Source organism: Acomys minous, assembly GCF_964271855.1.
Source record: "Acomys minous genome assembly, chromosome: 2".
Lineage (NCBI taxonomy): Eukaryota > Metazoa > Chordata > Mammalia > Rodentia > Muridae > Acomys > Acomys minous.
Window position 1 is genome coordinate 75,966,733 of NC_140484.1, and position 24,634 is coordinate 75,991,366.

General features: G+C 45.4%; 1 protein-coding gene across 3 annotated transcripts in view; it reads right to left on the reverse strand.

Annotated features, from left to right (window-relative positions):
* The window catches only part of TNRC6A (trinucleotide repeat containing adaptor 6A), a 171,979-nt gene that overhangs the window by 120,673 nt on the left and 26,672 nt on the right, over positions 1-24,634 (reverse strand). For all 3 annotated transcript variants that reach the window (XM_084767106.1, XM_084767104.1, XM_084767108.1), the window contains exon 2: positions 17,695-17,820. In XM_084767106.1, coding sequence (XP_084623232.1) covers positions 17,695-17,774 — 80 coding nt within the window. In that variant the 5' untranslated portion in view covers positions 17,775-17,820. The remainder of the gene's footprint in view (positions 1-17,694; positions 17,821-24,634) is intronic.

The following is a 24,634-nucleotide window of genomic DNA, read 5'->3' on the forward strand; positions in this document are numbered from 1 at the left end:
GGTGCAGAAAGTCGTCCTCTTTACATTCCAGAACCTGTTGTTCAGTATGAGTGTTGACAGGTGTAAGAAGAACGCGTTCCTCAGGACAGTTGGTGGCACTGATGATGGGTCTGGTTTTAAGAATAAAATGGTAATTTGAAGCTGGGCGTGGTGGCACACGCCCTTAATCCCAGCACTGGGGAGGCAGAGGCAGGCAGATCACTGTGAATTCGAGCCCAGCCTGGTCTACACAGTTAGTCCAGGACAGCCAAGGCTACACAGAGAAACCCTGTCTTGAAAAAAAAAAAGGGGGGGGGGTGATTTGAAAACAAAAGAAGAAATAAATGAACACGGTAGTTTGAATAAAATTGGCCCCCATAGGCCCACAGGAAGTGTCACTATAAGGAAGTGTGGCCTTGTTGGAGTAGGTGTGACTTTGTTGGAGGAAATGAGTCACTAGGGTAGGGGTGGGGGGTGGGGAGGGTGAAGGTGGGCTGGGAGGTCTCAGAAGCTCAAGCCTAACCAGGGTGTCACTGTCTCTTCCTGCAGCCTGCAGATGCAGGTGTAGAACTTCCAGCTCTTGCAGCTGGTGGCTGCCTGTGTGCCACCATGCTTCCCACCGTGACAATAAAGGGCCACCACACCCCTGAACCTGGAAGCCAGCCCCAATGAAATGTTTTCCTTCATAAGAGCTGCTGTGGTCATGATGTCTCTTCTCAGCAATAAAACGAAGGCAAACACACAGAAGAACAGCCATCATGTTAGAAACAGGGCCTTCCCATGCACCGACCATTAAATCATCACTATTCCAAGATGGGAAATGCTGCCTCTGGTCTATAGATAAAGCCACTGAGGACTTGGAGGTCCCAGGAGTTTGCCCCCATGTGGTGACAGGATGACCAGAGTTCTCCATCCTTCCTCTCTTCCCTCCCTCTGCCCCTCTACCCCCTGTTTTTCCTAGACAGGGTTTCTCTGTGTAGCCTTGGCTGTCCTAGACTCGCTTTATAGACCAGGCTGGCCTCGAACTCACAAAGATCAGCTTGCCTCTGCCTCCCAGAGTGCTGGGATTAAAGGCATGTGCCTGCCTGTTTTCTTTCTTACTCCCTTGTTGTCTACATGGGCTGGGAATGCAGAGGGAGAGATGGCGGGCTGGTTCTAAGTCTGGCTGCAAGAGACTATTCACGCTTTCATCTGATCTTTGGGAACCTGATCACTGCCACACAGCCAAGGCCAGGACAGCTTCTCAGGAGGAAATGCCTGCTAGAGTGAAGTCCGATTCCAGCAAGGCCGGGGCATCCACAGAGGTTAGCCTAGACTGACAGAGTCGCTGTCCCCAACTGGCCACAGATGCATGAAGACATCCATTTCAGGCCGGAGAAACCACCTTGCTGACCCACAGACAAGCAATGACAATGACAATGGCAAGCAATGAAGAGCGGTGCAGTTTACACCGTTAAGTTTTGGACTGGCTTTGGTTAGCAAGAGTGAGTGGGAAGATGGAGGTAAGTCAGTGCTAGAGTTGGGGCTCCTTCCACGTGTGTCTGTCTGTTCCTCCACACTGTCCTTTCAATACTGTGTTTCTCAGGAACAGTCACGAGGTTTCTACTTCAATTGGGGTATTTCCTGTGTCTTCGTTACAACCACACTCACAGCTTACACCCAAAGCGAGTCAAATGGAATAAAGTTTTAAAATGTGTGCTGGGGGAGGCTGTGGAGACGGCGTGGTGTGCATCTTCAAAACTAACATGGTGTTGTATGTTTGTAATGCCAGCACTGGTGAGGTGGACACAGGTAGATTCCTGGAGTTCTTTGGCCCACCAGCTTAGCCTAATCAAGCACCAGGTGCCAATGAGAGACCCTGTCTCAGAAAACAAGGTAGACAGCCGCTGAGGAGCAATCCCTGAGGTTGGCTTGAGGTGTTCATATGCACGTATTCATGGCACTTACGCTCAATGCACACACATACCCACACATAAGTATAAACATATATGTGTGCATACTGTGGTAGTGTGGCTGTAACTTGCCCCCATCGGTCCACAGGGAGTGCCACTATTAGGAGATGTGGCCTTATCGGAGGAAGTGTGTCACTGTGCAGGCTCAGTGTGGGACTCAGTCCCCTTCTGTGGCTTCTCCAGCACCCTGTCTGCCTGTATACTGCCATGCTTCTCGCCATGATGGTAATGAACTAAACCTCTGAAACTGTAAGCCAGCCCCAGTGAAATGTTTTCCTTTATAAGAGTTGCCTTGGGGGCTGGAGAGATAGCTCAGAAGTTAAGAGCACTGAAGGCTCTTCCAGAGGTCCTGAGTTCAATTCCCAGCAACCACATAGGGGCTCACAACCATCTGTAATGTGGTCTGATGCCTTCTCTGGCCTGCAGTTGTATATGCAGGCAGAGCACTGTATACATAATAATAATAATAATAATAATAATAATAATAATAATAATAATAAAAAATAAATAAATAAATCTTTAAAAAACTAAGGAATTTCCACACACACAAAAAAAGAAGAAGAGTTGCCTTGGTCATGGTGTCTCTTCACAGCAATAACACCCCAACTAAGACACATACATATACACACGTGCACACACACTCATTTATAAGCACTACACATACAAACACACATATACATATGCATGCACATGTATGCACATATATGAGAAGCATATTATGTTGGCTTCTCATCCCCGTCGGAATGCCCTTCCACCTCCAAGTCTTGCCCACTAATATTACAATCTAAGCCTTCTTCTTTGGCTTGTTGGCAGTTCTGTTTACCACCCTTGCCCCAGTCAAACACTTTCCCTATGAGCCAAGACTCTGCCTGCTCACAGATCTCCGCAAGACCCTGGAGAGTAAATCCTTTTCAGGAATTCTCACAGCCTATCCTCCTGGGAGGGTTGTTGGCCAGGCACCACGCCCACATATCTACTGACAGGCAGCCGCCTGCTTCCATTTACACCTTCTTCTTCGAGAAAGACTCGCTTCATCAGGCCTGAGATGGCCAAACCCCTCAACAGTTCTAAGGAAGGACTTCTCCTTGCTCTGTTCCTGGGAGGTAACCCTGTTAGGCCTTGTAATATCTTATCTGATAAGAGTCTTAATCAGGAGGCTGGAGAGATGGCTCAGAGGTTAAGAGCACTGACTGCTCTTCCAGAGGTCCTGAGTTCAATTCCCAGCACCCACTAGGTGGCTCACAACCATCTATAATGTGATCTCATGCTTTCTTCTGGCCTGCAGGGGTATAAGCAGGCAGAGTACTGTACACATGATAAATAAATAAATCTTTTTAAAAAAAGAATCTTAATCAGTTGTTGGGAGATCTAGTAGTTTATGTTGTGTGGTTTATGATGGAGTCATTGATGCTATATTAGGTTTGCCCCGATCCAGAGACTAAAAACTGGATAACTGGTCCCCAATAGAAAGCATGGATGCTGAGGCTTGGCTTAGCTGCCCTGGCCACATTAATTTGAGTTTTTGGGGTCACCCATCATCAACACTGGGGAAATGAAGTGCAGTAGCCTATGCCTGGGGCATCTCTCTCCCGAGCTAATTTTATATTTTTCGGTTGTGTGCCTAGCCTTTAACGGCTGAGCCATCTCTCCAGCCCTCCCTACACTGTCATAAGCTGTCACTCTGAGGACAGTGGCTTCTCTGTGCTCTGCGAGCTCTCACAGCTAACCATCAAGATGGAATGTGTTTTGGGGACTCTCTGACCCATCACCCCTCTTTCTCCCAACTCGTCTCACCTTCTCCACTGGAGTAAATGAAACTGTTCTTCTACTTGTCTATGGACAAATGGCTCTGACCATCCCGGCATCATTTGTCATCCATCCACGCTCTCGTCTAAGCGGTCCATTGACAAATTCTTTTCATATGAATTCAGTGCTATCCGTGGACGCGATGCTGGTGACAATGATTTGCTCCAGCCTGAATTTTTGCAAAGCTCTGCTATGTGAGCACGTTTGCATGAGTGCAGCATCCCTCTGTTTGGCTTTATGCGAATAAGGTGAAGGTTCCTTAACCAGCGCTTCTGCCACTAGTGGACAGGTAGACCCTACTGTATTGCTGTCGCATCACTTTCCAGCAGTTCTCTATTCCCGGCTACTTAGATTGTTTGACCTTGATCTTTTAAACTAAGCACCAATAATGACTCCTGTGGAGAAGTCCTTAGGCACTTCTGTCATTATTATCTTAAGTCAGATCTCTACACATCAAATTCTCAAAGAGAAATTTGGTCCCCAGACGTTGGTGCTACTGGGGAGGTGATGATGGAGACTTGAGGAGGGGGAGCAGAGCCAGCGTGGGAGGGCAGGCCTCGTGGGTTCTAATCCTCTGCAGGCTTCTGCTCCGCTGCTTCCTCACAGCCTCATCTGCAAGCTATTCTCGCCGCTGTGTCCCCGCTTCCATGATGAGCCCGAATGATGCCTCCTCCCTCAGGTGGGTTTTTTTTTTTCAGGGATGTCGTCACACAGCGACAGGAAAAGTAACCAATACAGGTGGTAAAGGGTGATGACCCTGGAAATATCAACAGAGCCTGGCAATTTGGAAAGAAGCAAGGGAGGAGAGAGGCAGATAGGAAGGAGACTAGCAGCCCCTCGCTCTCATCTAAGCCCCAGAGAGAGCCGAAAGGCACCCAGGTCTGGCACTATTTAGTTGAGAGGGGGTTTGCTATTATCAGTGCCTTCCACAAAAGAGCAGACAAAAGAGGTACCCAAGGAAAACCAATCAGCCTGTGGGGACTGTGGCGCATCTGTCCAGGAGAGACACCCTGCTGTCTGCTTCCTCACCGCACCTAGTAAGCAGATACAGGGTGAAGTCACCTAATAAGGCTGAGAAGGGAACACCGAGAGCCAAGCCTACTGGGGATGGGGGTTTTTGTTTGTTTTTCAAGATAGTGTTTCTCTGTGTAGCCTTGGCTGTCCTGAACTCCCTTTGTAGACCAGGCTGACCTCGAACTTACAAAGATCCATTTGCCTCTGCCTCCCGAGTGCTGGGATTAAAGGCGTGCACCACCACGCCCAGCCCGGGGATGGGATTTAACTCAACTCAGAAGCAGATCCCAGAAACTCTTTACCTTTTTCTCTTTGTTGCCTGCTCTTCCTGTCCCTGATGTAAAAATGGACAAAATACAGTGTGCCAGCAAGCACAGCCATTTTTCTTCTACTTTTGTGGGTCAATAAGTGTTTTCAGAAATTGGAAGTTCTTGGAACATTTAACTTTTCCAAAAGGATAAAAGCCATCTATAACAAAGATTAAAATGGCATACATAAATAAATACGGAGTGCAGCAAGGCAAGCACCTTCTATCAGATTGTAGAAAGCATAGGAAATGCTAGAGAGTATAAGTTGGACAAATCATACTTGAAATTTTCATCAATGAGCTTGGAATTTAAAACCCCCAAAGAATCAATTTCAAAAAGAAAAAACAAAAACAAAAAAACCGAGGCTAAGATTGGCTAAAAAAAAAAAAAAAAGAAAAAGTGAAAACCTGGGCTGGTGGAGCTAGAGAGACGGTGCGGGAGTAAAGGTATTTCCTACTCTTACAGAGGACCCAGCACAGTTTCCAGCAATCACACCAGGGGCTCATAGCTACCTGTAACTATGATCTTTTTTGATCTTCAACAGCACCTACACACACACACACACACACACACACACACACACACACACACACTTAAAATAAAATCTTGATATAACCAACAACAATAACAACAAAATCCAAGGTGCAGGGCTAGAGCGATGGCTCAGTGATTAAGGGCGTTTTCTGTCCTTACAGAGGACCTGGGTTCAATTCCCAGCACCCACCCACCCACTGACAATCATCTGTACCTCCAGTTTCAGGAGACAGGACACCCTCTTTTGGTCTCTTTTGGTACTGGATACACATGTGATACATAGACATACATGTAAGCAAAACACCCATACACATTTGGGAAAAAAATAGTTAGAGGGCAATTCTTAAAAAAGCAAAGAGACAATAAAAGGTCCTGCGCTGGCTACATGGAGGAACCTGATGCCTGACAATTTGAGTTCAGTCCCTGAGACCCACATGGCACAGGGAAAGACCAGACTCCAATGTTCTCGCATTTGCTCCCACATACACCTAAAATAAAAAATTTTAAATCTAATAATTTTTAAAGTAAAGACTTAGCTTTTGCTTGGAAATAAAAGAACATGCCAAAGGTTTTTGGTGAGTCTGGGATTACATGTCTGAACAAAGATATAGCAGGGGGAAAAGGCAGCTGGGCATGTGGTTTTCAATATCAGATTCAGATGAAGTTGGATCCAAGTCTAAAGAACACAACTGGGACAAACAGGGAAACTGAGTCAGGACAAAGAGGGTAGAACTCCAGTGAAGCTGAAAGAACACAGTGGCCAGCAGACTCTAAGGACCAATTCTCAGCCTGTCAGTCAGTAAGGAAATTAAAAAGAAAGGTTTGGAGGATCTGAAGGTCTGTCTCTGTCTGTCTTACTTAATTACTTTGTAGCAGGGTCTTGTACAGTCCAAGCTGTTTACAAAGTGACTATATAGCCAAGGGCGAACTCTTGAACTCTTTTTTTTTTTTTTTCTCCCTTCCAAGACATGGTTTGCTGGCCTTGGGCTCACAGAGACCTGCCTGCCTCTGCCTCCCAAGTGCTGGGATTAAAGATGGCTACCACTACCGCTAGCTTTATTACCACCTCCGCCACCAACGCCCAACTGACCTTGATCCCCCTGTCTCCACCTCTCAAGTGCTAAGATGACAGGTGTGCACCACCACACCCAGTTATGTGTACTGAGGATGGGACCCTGGGCTTCTGGCTTCCTGCATGCTAGGCAAGTCCTCAGTGGACTGAGATACACCTCCCACTGTGGATTGCATCCATTCTGAGTGTGGATATTTTTAAAGGTCAACTTTGTCGTTTTGTGTCAAGTGCTATAATGTAAAACAGAAAACACATCTTTTATGGTCCTGTGGCATTTTATAGTAATGAAGGATATTAACAGTCTGCAAAGGAAATCTTAACAAGATCCCCAAAGCAGAAATGGCATAATTGACTTTCTGAGCACGATTCAAGAAGGAAAGAAGAAACAAAATGAAAGAGGAACGGAGCTGGCTCAGGGGTCAAGAACACTCGTTGCTCTTATAGAAGACCCAGGCTTGAGTCCACTTGCATGCAACTGTACACATTATAAAAATAAAAATAAATCCAAAGAAAGATAAATCTTGAATTGAATAAGCATAAAACAGAGAGATAGCTCAAAAACATCACTAGGAATACAAAATGTAAATACTATTACAGAACAAATGGAAATGATTTGTGAAACTTTTTACAGTTAAATTCATATATTTTTCTAGAAAAACACAAATAATTATCAGAATATCACATTCTGATTTTTATTTGATCCTTTTTTAAAAATGAGTGGTTTGCCTGCATATATGCATGCAGTGCCCATGAAAGCCAGAAGAGGGCATAGACTTCCTTGGAACTGGAGTTACAGGCTGTTGTGAGCCTGTGGGTGCTGGGAATTGAATCTGGGTTCTCTGTAAGAGCAGCCAGTGCTCTTAACCACTGGGTCATTTTTTTTTAAGAGTAAGGAAGTAACATTTATTGAGAAGCAAAGAAATAACTTGCTATAGCCATAAGGGCACTCAAAAATGAGTTGCCCTTAAATTTTATTTATACAGTACAACTACTACTAGTGATATATTTTAATAATAATAATAATAACTATCATCATCATCATCATCATCATCATCATCTCACACATCCTTTCCTTTTTTTTTGTGCTTGTGTGTACGGTGTCCATGCATGTATATGTAGGGGTGTGGGTGGGTGGGTTACATACATGTGGAGGCCATAGGTTGATACTGAGGTCCTTTTCTCGACAGCTCTCCACCTTCATATTTCGGCCCCAAGCTTTCCCAGTTTGGATAGTCTACCTAGTCAGTTTGTGGCAGGAAACCAGCCTCTTTGGGATTACAGGCAGGCAGCCGCCATGCCCGCCCTGCATTCAGTGCTAGGCATTCGAATGCCAGGCCTCATGCTTGCGTGGTAAGGACTGCACCCCTTTACCTCATGTTCACTATTTCATAATAAAACAGTTAAGATGACGGTTTTGCCTCTGGTTTCAGAGCTGTCTACATCTTTTCAGTTTTGAAAGCTCCATGTTTCTTATCCTTTTCTACAGAAACAGAAATCGCAGATCTAGTTTCCTCAAGGGATGGGCTGTCTTCCCCTTCCTTTCTCTCCCCCCCCCCACCCCAAGGATCCTTTATGTGCTCTGGTTGGCCTTGAACCTGGGGTCTTCATGCCTCAGCTTCTGGGAGCTAGAATTACAAGAGAGCATCACTGTGCCTGGCCTTAGATGATTTTTTTTCAAGACTTACAAGTATTTCTTTAAAAATTAATTAATTAGCCAGGTGTTGTGGCTCACGCCTTTAATCCCAGCACTCGGGAGGTAGAGGCAGGCGGATTGCTATGAGTTTGAAGCCAGCCTGGTCTACACAGCGAGTCCAAGACAGCCAAGATAACATAGAGATATTTCAATGTTTTTAATATTTCTATGGGATGATGCTTTGTTCTTTGTCTCAGTTTTGCTTGAAGCTTGGGAGGCAGTCACCTCAATAGCCCCTAACAAAACACTCAGGGCATAGGCTATGGGTCCCAAAGATTTTCAGAATACAAAACGTGGACTTTTACCTAAAGAGATTTAGGTTTTTAAATGCTTACTTTTAGTATTACTACTGTGTATTATGGTGTGTGTGTGCCATGGTGTGTGTATGTATAGGTGTGTGTGTGCCATGGTGTGTATGTGCATAGGTGTGTGTGTGCCATGGTGGTTGTGTGTATAGGTGTGTGTGTGTATATAGGTGTGTGTATATAGGTGTGTGTGCCACGGTGTGTGTGTATAGGTAAGTGTGTGTGCCATGGTGTATGTGTGTGTAGTTGTGTGCATGTGCCATGGTGTGTGTGTGTATATGTGTGTGCGTGCCCTGGTGTGTGTATGTGTATAGGTGTGAGTATATATATAGGTGTGTGTATGTATAGATGTGTGTGCCATGGTGTGTAGGTGCAGGTCAGGGACTGTAGGACTTGGCTTTCTCCTACCACGTGGGTTCTAGGGATGGAACTCGTCATCCATCTTTGAAACGTGTGCCTTTACCTACTGAGCTCCCTTGCTTGTCCTAACTAGGTTTCTAAAACATTCTAAGTGCTCTAAAAACATGCTGGAGGCTACTTACCAGAAAATTAAACCATGTGTGTGCTTTTACACATTCCTAAGTTTTCTTTCTTTTTGTCTATGTCTGAGAATAGCAAGAACTCTTAGCTTCAGAGGTTGGTTTCAGGAGTGCTGAAATCAAAATAATAACCACCTAATGCAGCAGTAGCGTTCGTCCAGGTACTCCACTAGTTTGTTTGGCTTAAGGCACAGGGGGTCAAACCATCTGCACATATCAGGCGAGCCCTGCCAGAGGGTTGTCATTGAGAATGGTGCTGCCTCTTTGATGTCTCAAGCTACACTTGGCATTGGAGTGGCTCCTTCTCACTAATCTAGTATAATGGGCTCAGCCAGTGTATAAGCTGCATATGTGCTCCTGGACCCAAGAACAGACTCAGTGCGAGGAACAGTATAAGATACATGTCTTCGGGTTTCTGTGTGAGTGTGTGCCTGTTTGTGGGTCCTCATCCAGGTGTTTGTGTGTCTGCATGTGGAGACCAGTGGAGGAGAGCAGATCAGCGAGCCCAGGTCCCCACTTGTCTCCTCCTCCTCTATAACAGGGTTTCTTCCTTCCTTCCCTCCTTCCTTCCTTCCTTTCTTTTTTCTTTCTTTCTGTGTATGAGTGTTTTGTCTTCATGTAGGTTTATGTAGTACATGTGTGCCTGGTACATGTGGAAGTCAGAACCAGAGCGTTTCTGAGTTCCTGATACTAAAGTTATAAATGATGGCACCCAGGTCCTCTGCAAGAGCCGCCAGTGCTCTTAGGTGCTGAGCCACAGCTCCAGCTCATGTGCAGGTTTCTGGAAATTGAACTCAGGTCTTTAATTACAACAAAACGAAGCAAATCCTTAAAAAGCATCCTTTTTGAGCCATCTTTGCCAAGCATCCAGGAAGATTATTTTATTGTCAACAGTGCGGTCTCTAGTGTGCATCAGGTGTCTAACAGGCTCTTTTGAAAGCCCAGTGTCCAATACGTAAAGAGGAGCAGCTCCCAGGCCGGCTCCAGCAGCAGAAACGGGTGGTGGGCACAGTTAGAGATGTTTAAAAAACAGAATGGCACTTTTTTTTGGACGATATCTATATTTAGGATATTTTACATTTATTTTTTTGTGCTCCTGTGTGTATGCATGTGGGCTCTTATACCATGGCACACGTGTGGAGGTCAGGGGACAGCTTACGGCTGTTGGTTCTCTCCTTCCTCCGTGCGGGTTCCATAGCCGGAGCTCAGGTTGGCGGGCTTGGCAGCGAGTACTTTTACCCACTGTGCCATTTCACCAGCCCAATATCTGTTGTTTTCATCTCCGTCGGTGCTGTGCTTTTTCACTAATAGGCACCTGTGAATGTTACCATAACGGGGGGGGGGGGGAAGGGGGTCATTATATTCTCTATAGTGAAATAATACTCCATCTAGAACGCTTTGTGTACGTGTCCCCTTCCCGCCACCGCTGATGCTGTTTTCTGTTTCCCTTGCTTTTGTATTCTGGTTATTTTCGACAGCCTTTGTCGCCCTTCTGAAAAGGCCTGGTTCACTTTGCATCAGGGAGGCCTGGACGCACGACAGAGCTAACTATAAAAGGATCTAGACTGCCAGGCTTTGTCTGTGTTGTTCCACTGGGTGGCCTCAGGGTATTTTGTCCTTCCTGAGGCCACCAGCCTCTGCCTGTCGTTTGCAGCATGAGTCATTACTGTCCTTGGGCGGACAGTGTTCTATTTGTTATAATTTGTCCATTTGTGCCTTACAGCAGCCACAGTCCTGACTAAGGAAAACGCGGCTTCAACTCTGCAAACATTTCCAAGAAGCCCTGAGTTCGGGATGCTTTTTGGTGGAGTTCCAGATGATTCTCTGGCCTCTTCTAATTTATTTATTTATTTACTTACTTACTTATTTATTTTTGGTTTTTTGAGACAGGGTTTCTCTGTGTAGCCTTGGCTGTCCTGGACTAGCTTTGTAGACCAGGCTGGCCTCGAACTCGCAGGGATCCGCCTGCCTCTACCTCCCAAGTGCTGGGATTAAAGGCGTGTGCCACCACGCCCGGCTTTATTATCATTCTTGGCTAATTTATTTAACCAGTGTTAGGAGAGGTTAGGGTAATTTTGAGTTTAAGAAAGAATTAAATGCATCCATGCATGTCCTATTGGCATTACTAGCCACTTCCCCGCCTCTGTCCCTACCGCAAGAGAAAGGCTATGTTGTTTTGGTCCTGTTACACAATTACCATTTATCAACACATACATTTAAGCAACGGAAAAAGAGAAGGCTGAAGGAAGAGAACGAACAGTGAGCCTGGATGTGGGAAATGGACCAGGACCGACTACCGCGCTCAGTGCTGAGCGTGAGGGCCTGGAGGATGGACCGGGACCGACTACCGCTCTCAGTGCTGAGCGTGAGGGCCTGGAGGATGGACCGGGACCGATTACCGTGCTCAGTGCTGAGTGTGAGGGCCTGGAGGATGGACCGGGACCGATTACCGTGCTCAGTGCTGAGTGTGAGGGCCTGGAGGATGGACCGGGACCGATTACCGTGCTCAGTGCTGAGTGTGAGGGCCTGGAGGATGGACCAGGACCAACTACCGCGCTCAGTGCTGAGCGTGAGGGCCTGGAGGATGGACCGGGACCGACTACTGCACTCGGTGCTGAGCGTGAGGACCGAGTGCCACAGCAGCTTGGGATGTGTTCCCTGGCTGCTAGCCAAGCACTGGTGGCGAAAAGCTTTGTAAATTAGTTTTGATCGCTGCCTGGCACGTCCCATTTTCAGCTTATAGAGAGGCCACCGTGTAATTTGTATATCTTCTCTTTGAAGAATTGCTTTTGACATTCACATTAAATATTATGCCGTGTGATAACTTATTTAGCCACTTTATAATGTGTGTGGCAATTAATTCTATTTAATTGGGCTCTTTGTTCATCTTTCTGCTTCTGTCATGACTTCCCCTTTCTTAAGTTCTTTCTTCTAAGTTAATTTTAATTATATGAGTAATACTTAAAGGCTTAACTTCTTATCAGATTCAGGTTGGTCTGGGTTGTCTTTCTTCCTTCACAGAAGTACAGAGGTACCCCTCCCTACTGTGTGTGTGTGTGTGTGTGTGTGTGTGTGTGTGTGTGTGTAAACACCATACCTGTGTTGAGTGTAGAGGTCAGAGGTTGACTCTCTTAAGTTTGCTTTCTATTGCTGTGAAAAAGGTCAGAACCATAAGAGACTTGAAAAGGAAAGGGTTTGCTCACCATACATGTCCCTAGGGCAGTTCATTATTTGAAGGAAGCCAAACTCAGACAGGAACCTAGAGGCAGGACCTATAACAGAGACTATGAAATAACCCTTCTTTTTTAAAAAATATTTTATTTCATTTTAATTTATGTGTGTTGGTATGAGGGTGTCAGAACTTGGAGTTACAGACAGTTGTGAGTTGCCATGTGGGTGCTGGGAATTGAACCTGGGTCCTCTGGAAGAGCAGGCAGTGTTCTTAACCACTGAGCCATCTCTTTCTTATTGGCTTGGTCCCCATGGTTTGTGCAGCCTGCTTCCTTAGGGTTACCCCAGGGGCCTCCCACATCAACCTTTAATCAAGAAAATTCTCCACTGACTTACCTACAGGCCAGTCTGACAGAAATGCTCTCTTATTTTCTCAACTAATAGACTTTGCTTGTGGGGATGAAAATTAGGCCAGCCACCATGGCCAGTCCCACAGAGGAAAGTGGACAGTGTTTAAAAGGCCAGCAAATAGTTTTCCATAGAATAAAAGTGTGTATCGAAGATAAATAAATTAAAAGCGGGGAAAATCACATTTTAGCTGAATCGTGCCATTGAGATTCTGCTAATGGCTGTTAGTGTTCATTGTCAACAACTTGACAGAATCCAGACTCAGCTGGGAGACGGGCCTCTGGTACCCTGTGTGTGGGATCACCATGCTTACTGATGCGGGAGAGCCCTCAGGGCTGTGGGCGGGGCCACTCCCTGGTTAGAGGAGCCTTTGCAGCAGGAAAGGGATCACTAGGACGGCCCTCGTTACTCTCCTCTGACTGTGGACATAACATGACCAGCAGCTTCAAGCTCCCGCAGCCGTGACTTCCCCACTATGAAGGACTGTGAACTGTGAGCTGAAAGGAATCCTTTCTCCCTTAAATTGCCCTTTTCTGAGTTTCGTTTGTTTGTTTCTAAGTCACAGCAACAGAAAAGAAACCAAGACACCGCCCAGTTAAAGTTGGGTACGCTCACGCTCCAGCATCTTCCAAGTTTATCAAGAGGCCTTGCCAATTCACAATTGTGGAATGGACTGCCGTAATCGTTTACGTTTCAGTTAGCTATGGGAAACGTGTTCCTGCCATGCCAGATGGCGCTCCAGAAATGCAGACTCATCGGGAATCTCCAAACAAGAGGGAGACTGCTGTTTCCCTTTACTGCTTCGTCCCACGGTACGATGTATACTCAAAATATCTGCGCCGCTTCCAGGAGCAGACTAGAAAGATACGGCTGCTAAAACTGTTCAGTGTGGATGTACAATGCGGTGACTCACCACCAATGTATGGAACCTGTGAGAGGAGTGCCAGGCAGTGAACGTGGCCATGTTGGGACTATGCCAACGTTTGTTGCTTGAACTGTGCACAGATTTCACAAAGATTCATGGGGCTGTCACTTCCAACGCAAGATTTTCTTGAAACAAAAAAAACATGCTTTGCCAGGTACCTCATGGTCAAAGACAGAAAATGACAATGATTTCTGCGGGTTTTTTCATCAGTGAAGAAGATAAACCTGAAGCTCATAATGGAAGAAAAACTTGTCCTTTTGCCCTACCTAGAAAAGGATTGGAATTTATATTAAAATCCAACTTTCGTCAGGCGTGGTGGTGCATGTCTTTAATCCCAGCACTCGGAAGGCAAAGGCAGGTGGATCACTGTGAGTTTGAGGCCAGCCTGGGCTACACAGCGAGTCCAGGACAGCCAAGGCTAACACAGAGAAACCCTGTCTTAAAAAACAAAAACAAAAAATCTAACTTTCATAATGCAAGCTGGCAACTATTTTGTGCATTTTATTTTATTTTGTTTTGTTTTTTCGAGACAGGATTTCTCTGCATAGTCTTGACTATCCTGGACTCACTTTGTAGACTAGGCTGGCCTCAAACTCCTCCTGCCTCTGCCTCCCGAGTGCTGGGATTAAAGGCGTGTGCCACCACCGCTTGCCTATATTTTGTGCATTTTCAAACACAAATCCAGGGCTGCTGGATGACTCGGTGGTTAAGAGCACTGGCTGCTCTTCCTGAAGACCCAGACTCCCAGAACCCACATCGCAGCTCACAATAATCTATAATAGGTCTAGGGGATCCAACACCTCTTCTGTCCTCCCCAAGCACTGCACACATGTGTGGCACAGACAGACATGAGGACAAAATACCCATAGACATAGAGTAAATAAATACATCTTTTTAAAAAACCATGCAAAATATTTTCAGTGGTAATCATCCACAGCATGTACATTTTCTGCAAAATCTACAAGAAAAGTGTGAAGAACATATTGCTGGCAGTAACAGCTTGAGTTATTTTTCAGTGTATATAAATCCTGCACTCACGACGCAGAGAGAGTGGATTGACATGGGTTGGACAAAAGCAGTTTAAAAATTGCCGAGTGGACAAGCTTTTGCTTCAAGGTCAAAAGATGTGACAAAGATGAGCTACAAAGGTCACTGTGGAGGCAATGCATGCTGGAGAGCAAAAGCTCTGGTCTTCTTGGGGGACCCCAGTAGACAGTTAGCATCACAATTGAACCGTGCTTTAAGAGTTAAAAGAAAAATCACCCTGTGTTTCAAACAGTTAAAAAAAGAATGGAGAGGAACGTACCACTGGATAATTTTTATGTTGGTCACATGCTGACATGGTATTTTAGAGGCGCCGGATTCAATAAAATGTTAAATTAATTTCATGTGTGTCTATCATTAAATGAAAACACAGCTACCAAAAACACTTGAAAGTTACATGTGCCACAGCTCCGACTCAGTGGTATAACATACTGAAGGCCCTGGGTTTGATCCTTATCACAGATAGATAGATAGATAGATAGATAGACAGACAGATAGACAAATAAATGGCTTATGTTTTTATTTTATTCCACAGTGCAAAGCGAGAACCACTTTCCTTGTTATGAATACGTCTCCTCCTGGGAGAATCATCTCCTGAGATTAGGTTTAACAAGAACGCAGTGAAAGGCACCTGACTTCCCTCCCCAAACTGAAGGATTCGCTCAGAGCCACGATTCTGGCTACGGGCCTGAGCCAACGGATGCTGACTCCTGGGACTTTGACTCTGCAGCAAGTACACCTGTGACAGGGCGATCCAGAGTCTAAGTGAACAGTGCTGCCACCGATGGGGGTGGACAGCGGAGAATCAAGCAGAATTTCTCATCCTGATTCGTGGCTAAGAAGACACGCCCAGCCCCAAAGTCCAGTGAGACAGAAAAACCTCCACAGGGAACGGAATGATAGAGGTTGGAAGGCAAGGGATGTAGAGGATGGATTCCGGGGGGAGGGTAGCTACCATTGAAAATTAAGGGTGGATCACACAGTGGTACCCAAGGCGGGCAGACAGAAGTGCAGGCACAGGTTAGGGTTGTATGCCTGCCCTGATCAGCAGTGCTGAGAAAACATCATCTTGGGTGAGTACCTAAGTTAATTAATGACTAAGACTCTCAGGAGCCATTGTTGTCATGGCAACCAAGAAAGGACTAGTGGGGATTTGTAGAGACAGACAAAGGGAAAGGAGCAACAAGTGTTAGCTCCTCCTTCTTTCCCTCCATCCTGGGTGCATGGAGATGGGTGCTCCCTATTCCTACCTCCCGTGTCACCAGGCCAAGCAGCAGTATGGATGGGATGGATTCTGTCCCCGTTTAAGAGAGATTTTGAGGTTTGGGTGCTCCGTCTCTCTGACTATATTTAGGTTTGAATAAGAATTCAAGTTTGTGACTGGCCTTCTGCCCCAGAGTTCCAAAGTCACTTCCTCTCTTTCCTCTACCTAAACCCTTGTTCCAACACCTTTGTATGAATGTTCTTCTCTCAGAGGTTGGAAATGATTCAGGGACCTTAGCCCAGTGACTACTTCCTGCCCACTGTCTGTGGCTCACTCCCCACCTGGCAATCACCCTGAGGGCAGATGCTCTTAGACTCCCTTGGGGAGCAGCCACACACCTGCTGCAAAATTCCTTGATCCCTTGGTGCCTGGCTGCCCGCTTAAAATATTCCTTTGTAGGCCGGGTGTGGTGGCGCACGCCTTTAATCCCAGTACTCGGGAGGCAGAGGCAGATGGATCGCTGTGAGTTTGAGGCCAACCTGGTCTACAGAGTGAGTCCAGACAGCCAAGGCTACACAGAGAAACCCTGTCTTGAAAAACCATTAAAAAAAGAGAAAAATTTCTTTGTACATTCTGTTCTGCCAGCTGTGTCTTATGGTTTCTTTGCTACACTGTGTGCCTGGGGGCGGGGTGGGAGGGGGTCTGCCCTATCAGGAGAGCCAAAGTCACAGCTATCAGCTCAGGCAAGTCCCCTGTAGTGTTCACCAGGCCTGGAAAAAATCTCAAACGGATCTAGTCAGTTTCAATCTATAAGTACAGTCCTTTTTATAAGCCTTCACCTTAATCAATAGTGTTGAATCACGTCATTTTCTCCTAAGCTTTCTCTCCCATTAGCTTTTCCAAGAGACTGGCTCATTTGGCGACCTTGTTCTGACTGAATTCCAGAGGGACAGGGATGTTTGTTTAGTTCACACGATGTGTCCCAACTGCTCGGCAAAAGTGGGTTCTCAACAAACAGTCACTGACTAGACAGACAAAGTGATAATTCTGCCTCTTAAAGAGATACGGGTACGTACTATCAACGGCTGACATTGGGCCCTACACTTAACACTCAGGCTATATCTCACAGCAACTGAGGTGGGGTTTGTTTGCCAATACTTGGCTTAAAAATTTCCTTCCACAGAAGCAAATGGAAATATATGAAACCAGAGCCCCCTTCCCTTCCCATTTTGGTGGGCTTTCTGGTCCGTCTGTCCTGCAGCATTCCTAACAGTGACCAACGTTAGCAGCCATTAACCAGCAGACGCCCCCTCCAGCCAGCCTTCCGTCCTGGATCTCCAGTGGAGCCTCCTAGTTGCGCTCCCTCATTCTCTTCCCCCTTGACCTCCTCACGCATGCGCGGCAAGCAGCCACTGCTGTTCATGACACTGTGAGCAGCATTGGTGAGGACCCTGGGTAGCAGGATGGCCAGATGAATTACGGCCAAGCTGTTTGGAGATGGACATGTGTGGACAGGCAGAGAAAAGCCACCTTCAGGAGGGGATGTCTGCCTCGGGGGTACGGGTATTAGTTGGTGTCTTTGAGTCTTAGGGGCTGAACCTCAAATCTTTGATTTCAGCTCTACCAAACCTTTCGGGACTGTGAGCGGCTGCTTCGTCCATTTACTCAGTGGCCATCAGACACCTCAGGCTGCAAGGTCTGATCCCCCACCACCACCACCCCCACTGTAAAACACATTACCTGTTCCATTCCTCAGGCAGTGGGGTGTCTTGAGATCCAGGACACCTGGCTTCTAGGCCAGGCTCTGCCACTAGCTGCATGACTTCAGGCAAGTCACATCACCTCTCCAGACCTCAGTTTCCACACCTGAGAAATGAAGGGATTGCAGATTAGTCGTTTGCTACTGAACACCCCTCCCCCACCTCAAACCCTGCCCAAGTGCATTCCCATAGGAAACACGTGCACTACACGCAACTCCTGGTGCAACTTCTCCCTGGATCTCTCTCCTTCAAAAAAGCCTACTATAACCAAGGGGAGGATAAAGAAAAATGTGGATGGTTTCACTACAACTTAAAAATAACCCACCTAGCCAGGCGTTGGTGGGGCACACCTTTAATCCCAGCACTCGGGAGGCAGAGGCAGGTGGATCGCTGTGAGTTCGAGGCCAGCCTGGTCTACAGAGTGAGTCTAGGCCAGCCAAGGCTACACAGAAAGATCCTCTCTTGAAAAAAAAAACCAAACAAACAAAAACAAAAATCAAAAACAAAAAAAACCTCCTTTGGTCTGGGGCTCTTGCTAAGTGTAGGAGCACTGAACACTAGAAAACAAAACAAGCCCCTCAAACTTAGTATTTTGACTACCTAGAGTGAGAGAGAGAGAGAGAGAGAGAGAGAGAGAGAGAGAGAGAGAGAGAGAGAGAGAGAGAGAACAATTTGGGGAGAAGACACTTGGGAGCTGCTGGGCTGCAGAGCATGACCGCAGGTTTTGGGGGTCCCAGGGTAGACAGCTGGTGCAGTGGATAAGAGCCTGGGCTTCAGAATTGGACCACCCAGTCTAGGCTCCTAGCTGCCAAGTGAGTAATAGCTTAATACCAATGTTAAAGAGAAGCTTGATACAAGGCTCCTGCCTCAGTTTCTTTTCTCGTTGCTGTGATAAAATATGTGACCACCGTGATGGAGTCACAGCGGCAGAAGCTGTATCCACAGTTAAGCAGAGAGATGGCCCAGTATGGGGACACACACTTTTAACCGCAGCACTGTGGAGGCAGAGGCAGAGGCAGGTGGATCTCTAAGAGTTCAAAGCTAGCTTGGTCTACATAATGAATTCCAGGTCAGCCAAGGCTATATAGTAAGACCCTTGTCTCAAACAAAATAAAACAAACAAAAAAAAATACAACAACAACAAATCTACTAGCCACACAGCCCCTAAATGCAAACCAGTGATGGCAGCCCATGTGTAATGAAGAGACACAAATCTGCACCCATGATGCAGTCACATGAGACAGTCCCACGTCTCCAGTGTGGTCATTTTCATGGCTTATTTGGGCTCATTTGAGACTCCGCTGCAGAACTCAGCTCATCTGGGTCATAGGCTTGGTGGGTCACCTTATGCAGTTGCTCCTCTTGTCAACAATGCTGATGAAAAGCTGACAGCACATGATGTCCCGAGCTGAGCTCTTGCCCCTCAGGGATAAAATAACTAGTAACCAATCATTTTAAAGGCCAACTAACCAATCATGTTTGTACTAAGTTCTGCTTCTGTAAGCGTATAAAAGACCCAAGCTTTGCTTATTCAGGGTCTCCAGCTCAATAGAGCTTGGTAGACCCCATGGCAATGGATCAATAAAGCATCCCTTGCTGATTGCATCGGACTGGACTCTCGTGTCCCATTGGGCTCCAGGAAGTGGGACTTAGGCCCCCCCCCATCTTACACTGACAGCTGCAGAACTGAGTTGTCTCTAAGGTCCTGCCTAACATTAGGCTGATGGGCGCTGCCTACCTCGTTCTTTTTTCTACACTATTGTCTGAAGAGGAATGTCACTTAGCTCTGCCCATGAATTGAGCCATCAGAAGTTAAATCTTTTAGATGTTATCGTCTTGAAGAAAGAATATCACTTTGTAAAAAATTAATTAAGGTGCAGGAGAAATGACTCAGTAGTTCAGAGTGGGTCTGGGGGAGGGGGCAGGTGTGTGTAGGGGGTGGGGGGTGAACTGTGGGGGGAGGCTCCAGTCAGGATGTATTTGTATGAGATAAGAATAAAGAAAAAGAAAGAAAAAGGAGCATTGGCTGCTTTTCTAGAGCACCTAGATTTAATGCCCAGCATAAGTGGGCTTACACAATCATCTGTAACTCCAGCTCCAGAGGATCCAGTTCCATCTCATGGCACAGGCGTCCATGCAGGCATAGTTCAATGTGAATAACTCATTCATGTTAAAACATTTGAAATGTTTAGTTAGCAGTTTGTTTGTTTGTTTTGTTTTGTTTCGTTTTGTTTTCCTTCCAAGACAGAGTTTCTCTGTGCAGACCTGGCTGTCCTGGAACTCCCTCTGTAGACCAGAGAACTCAGAGATCTGCCTGCCTCTGCCTCATGAGTGCTGGCATCAAAGGCATGTGACACCACCAACAGGTGCACTTTTTAAAATTTAAAACAAAACAGTGATCAGAGCTCAGGTGGGGCACATGACTATAACTTTAGCACTGAAGAAGCTGAGGCAGGAGGATGGTGTTCTAGGGAGAACTGTGCTAACTTATCTGGAAAAAACAAAGCAAAAAAAAAAACCTGTCGCAAAACTAATCAACATAAAAATGCAAAGAACGGCACAGCAGATGTATTCACATTAATGACTAAAGGACTGAATGACCACTTGCCAAAATTGAGTCAAGATCAGATAAACAAGCTAAATAGTCCCATTTTCCCTATAGAAATAGAAGCAACCATTGATAGTCTCCCAACCAAAAAAAGCCCAGGGCCAGATGGTTTCAGTGCAGAATTCTACCAGATCTTCAAGGATGAGCTAATGTCGATACTCTTCAAGCTACTCCAAAAGATAGAAATGGATGGAACATTACCAAATTCTTTCTATGAGGTCATAGTCACATTGATACCTAAACCTCACAAAGACCCAACAAAGAAAGAGAATTTCAGACCAATTTCTCTTATGAACATTGATGCAAAAATACTCAATAAAATACTTGCAGAACGAATACAAGAACACATCAAAGATATCATTCACCATAACCAGTTAGGCTTCATTCCAGGCATGCAGGGATGCCTGGGATTTAATATATGGAAATCCATCAATGTAGTCCACCATATAGACAAACTGAAGGTAAAAATCCATATGATCATCTCCTTAGATGCAGAGAAAGCATTTGACAAAATCCAACACCCATTCATGTTTAAAGTTTTGGAGAGATCAGGGATACAAGGCACTTACCTCAACATAATAAAGGCTATATTCAGCAAGCCAGTAGCCAAAATCAAATTAAATGGAGAGATACTCAAGGAAATTCCTCTAAAATCGGGGACCAGGCAAGGCTGCCCACTCTTTCCATAGCTCTTCAATATAGTACTGGAAGTTCTAGCCAGAGCAATAAGACAACAAAAGGAGATCAAGGGGATCCAAATGGGAAAGGAGGAAGTCAAATTATCCCTATTTGCACATGAGATGACAGTGTACACAAGTGGCCCCCAAAATTCCCCCAGAGAACTCCTACAGCTGATAAACACCAGCAAATTGGCTGGATACAAAATTAACTCAAAAAAGGCAGTAGCCTTCCTATATACAAAGGACATCTGTGCAGAGGAAGAAATTAGGAAAACTACACCCTTTGCGATAGCCTCAAGCAATATAAAATATCTAGGAGTAACTCTTACCAAGCAGGTGAAGGACTTGCTTGAAAAAAAAATTCAAATTCCTGAAGAAAGAGATTGAAGATGACATCAGAAGATGGAAAGATCTCCCTTGTTCATAGATTGGGAGAATTAACATAGTAAAAATGGCCATCTTACCAAAAGCAATTTACAGATTCAATGCGATCCCTATCAAAATACCAACACAATTTTTAAAAGACATTGAAAGTTCAATTCTCAACTTCATATGGAAAAACAAAAAACTCAGAATAGCTAAAACAATCTTGTACAATAAAAGATCCTCCAGAGGAATCTTCATACCTGATCTCAAGCTGTACTATAGAGCAACAGTAATTAAAACAGCAACAGGCTGGTTGATGAGTGGAATCGAATTGAAGACCCAGAAATGAATCCACACACATATGGCTACTTGATTTTTGACAAAGAAGCCAAATCCATTCAATGGAAAAAGGATAGCATCTTCAACAAATGGTGCTGGTCTAACTGGATGCCCACATGTGAAAAAATGCTATTAGACCCATATTTGTCACCATGCACAAAACTCAAGTCCAAGTGGATTAAAGACCTCAACATAAAACCAGAGACACTAAGTCAGTTAGAAGAAAAAGTGGGGAACAGCCTGGAACACACTGGCACAGGAAACAACTTCAGGAACACAACACCAGCAGCCCAGGGCTTAACGTCAGCAATTAATAAATAGGACCCTCATGAGGCTGAGAAGCTTCTGTAAGGCAGGAGACACTGTCAACAGAACAAAGTGACAGCCTACAGACTGGGAAAAGACCTTCACCAACCCTACATCTGACAAAGGTCTAATATCCAAAATATATAAAGAACTCAAGAAATTAAACATCACCAAACCAAATAACCCAATTGAGAAATGGGGCTCAGAATTAAACAGAGTATTCTCAACAGAGGAATATCGAATGGCTGAGAAACACTTAAAGAAATGCTCAACCTCCTTAATCATCAGGGAAATGCAAATCAAAACAACTCTGAGATTCCATCTTACACCCATCAGAATGGCTAAGATCAAAAACTCAAGTGACACCACATGCTGGTAAGGATGTGGAGAAAGAGGAACACTCCTTCATTGCTGGTGGGAATGCAAACTTGTACAACCACTTTGTAAATCTACCTGGCGCTGTCTCAGAAAACTGGGAACAGGGCTTCCTCGAGACCCAGCTATTCCACTCCTTGCACTATACCCAGAAGATGCTCCAGCACACAACCAGGACATATGCTCAACCATGTTTGTAGCGGCCTTATTCATAATAGCCAGAACCTGGAAACAGCCTAAATGTGCCTCAGTAGAAGAATGGATAAAGAAACTGTGGGACATTTACACTATGGAATACTACTCAGCTATTAAAAACAAGGAATTCCTGAAATTTGTGGACAAATGGATGGAACCAGAAAGGATCATGAGTGAGTTAACCCAGAAGCAGAAAGACTCACATGGTATATACTCACTTATAATTGGACACTAGCCCAAGGGGCATGTCCCATGAAAGTCTTCACTTACCAGGAAATTGGGATAGATGTGAGGACATCCTATTGGGACTCTAGGTGAGAGAAGTATGGGAGAATGGGGAAATAGAAAGATCCAGAGGGTCCTAGAAACCTACAATAAGAACATTATGATGGGGGCTGGAAAGATGGCTCAGTGGTTAAGAGCACTGCTTGCTCTTCCAAAGGACCCGGGTTCAATTCCCAGCATCCACATGGCAGCTCACAACTGTCTGTAACTCCAAGATCTGACACTTTGACATCCAATGCACATAGATTAAAATTAAATAAAATATTTAAAAAAAAAAAAAAGAACATTATGATGGACGGATCTGGACCCAGGGGTTCTGCTCAAACTATGACACCAACCAAAGACAATACGTGCAGTAAACATCAAACCCCTACCCAGATCTAGCCAATGGACAGGACGTTCTCCACAGTTGAGTGGAGAGCAGGAAATGACTCTCACACAAACTCTGGAACCCCATATTTGACCACGTTCCCTTGATGAAGAGGCCCGGTGGCACTCAGAGAAAAGATAACAGGCTATCGAGAAGAGACTTGATATCCTATGATCATATAGAGGGGGAGGAGGTCCCCCTCAGTCACAAACATAGGGAAGGGGAATAGGGTGAAAATGGGAGGGAGGGAGGAACGGGAGGATACAAGGGATGGGATAATAATAGAGATGTATTATGAATAAATTAATAAAAAAAGGATTGAATGAAATTAGTCTCATCTTTGAGTCCCTTTAAGCATGAAAACCTCTGTCTTTCTTGTCTCACAAGATAAATGTTCCCAAAAGCATTGAAAACAAAGGGCCGGGGATACAGCTAGTTGGTAGAGTGTTTACCTACCGTCCATGAAGTCCTGGGTTCAATCTCTAGCACCAAATAAACTGGGTGTGGTGGCCCACACTTATAACCCCAGCACTTGGGAGGAGGATCAGAAGTTCAGGGTCATCCTTGGCCACACAGTGAGTTTCAGGCAGCCTTGGCTATGTGAGATCCCACCCGAAGAAATAAAAAGACTAAAAAAACCAAAACAAACCTAAACTTTGTAGTGGGAATATTGAAAATGTTTGTCAGTGTTCTCTTTGTTTTGTTGCAGCGAAAGACGGAGGCTAGCAGCTCCTTCTGGCTATACAAGGCTGTTCTGCTAGGCTGCACACCGGGCCAGCATTCCATTTGCAGAGCCTCACGGTTCCCTTCCTTTCAGATCTCTGCAGTCTGGCATCTGCTGCCTCCGCCCCCATGATGTGGCTCCCAGCAACGCCATCAAGATCCTGCAGTTGCCAAATTCAGCAGACAGTTTCCGTCCTCGTTTTACTCGCTTTCCTGATGCTAAATCCTAAAACCATTTGAATGTCTGCTGGGTGAGTTTGAGTTTATTATCATCCTTATACAAGCAAAAAGACAAAGGATTCATTAAAAATGGGGGCAATATGCTAAAAAACAGCCAATACTTCAGGTTTCTTTCAAGATGACCATCTCAAAAGAGATCAAATATGATATGCAACATTTAAGGGGCTGGAGAGATGGCTCAGTGGTTAAGCGCACTGCCAGCTCTTCCAAAGGACCTGGGTTCAATTCCCAGTACCCACATGGCAGCTCACAGCTATAACTCCAAGATCTGACACCCTCACATCAACGCACACAAATTAAAATTAAATAAAGATTTTTTTAAAAAAAAGATTGCAGAGACTCGACCAGGTGTGGTGGCACACGCCTGTCATCCCAGCACTTTGGCGGTTCAGGCAGGAGGAACACCGGTTGAGGTCTGCCTGCACAGCAAGAC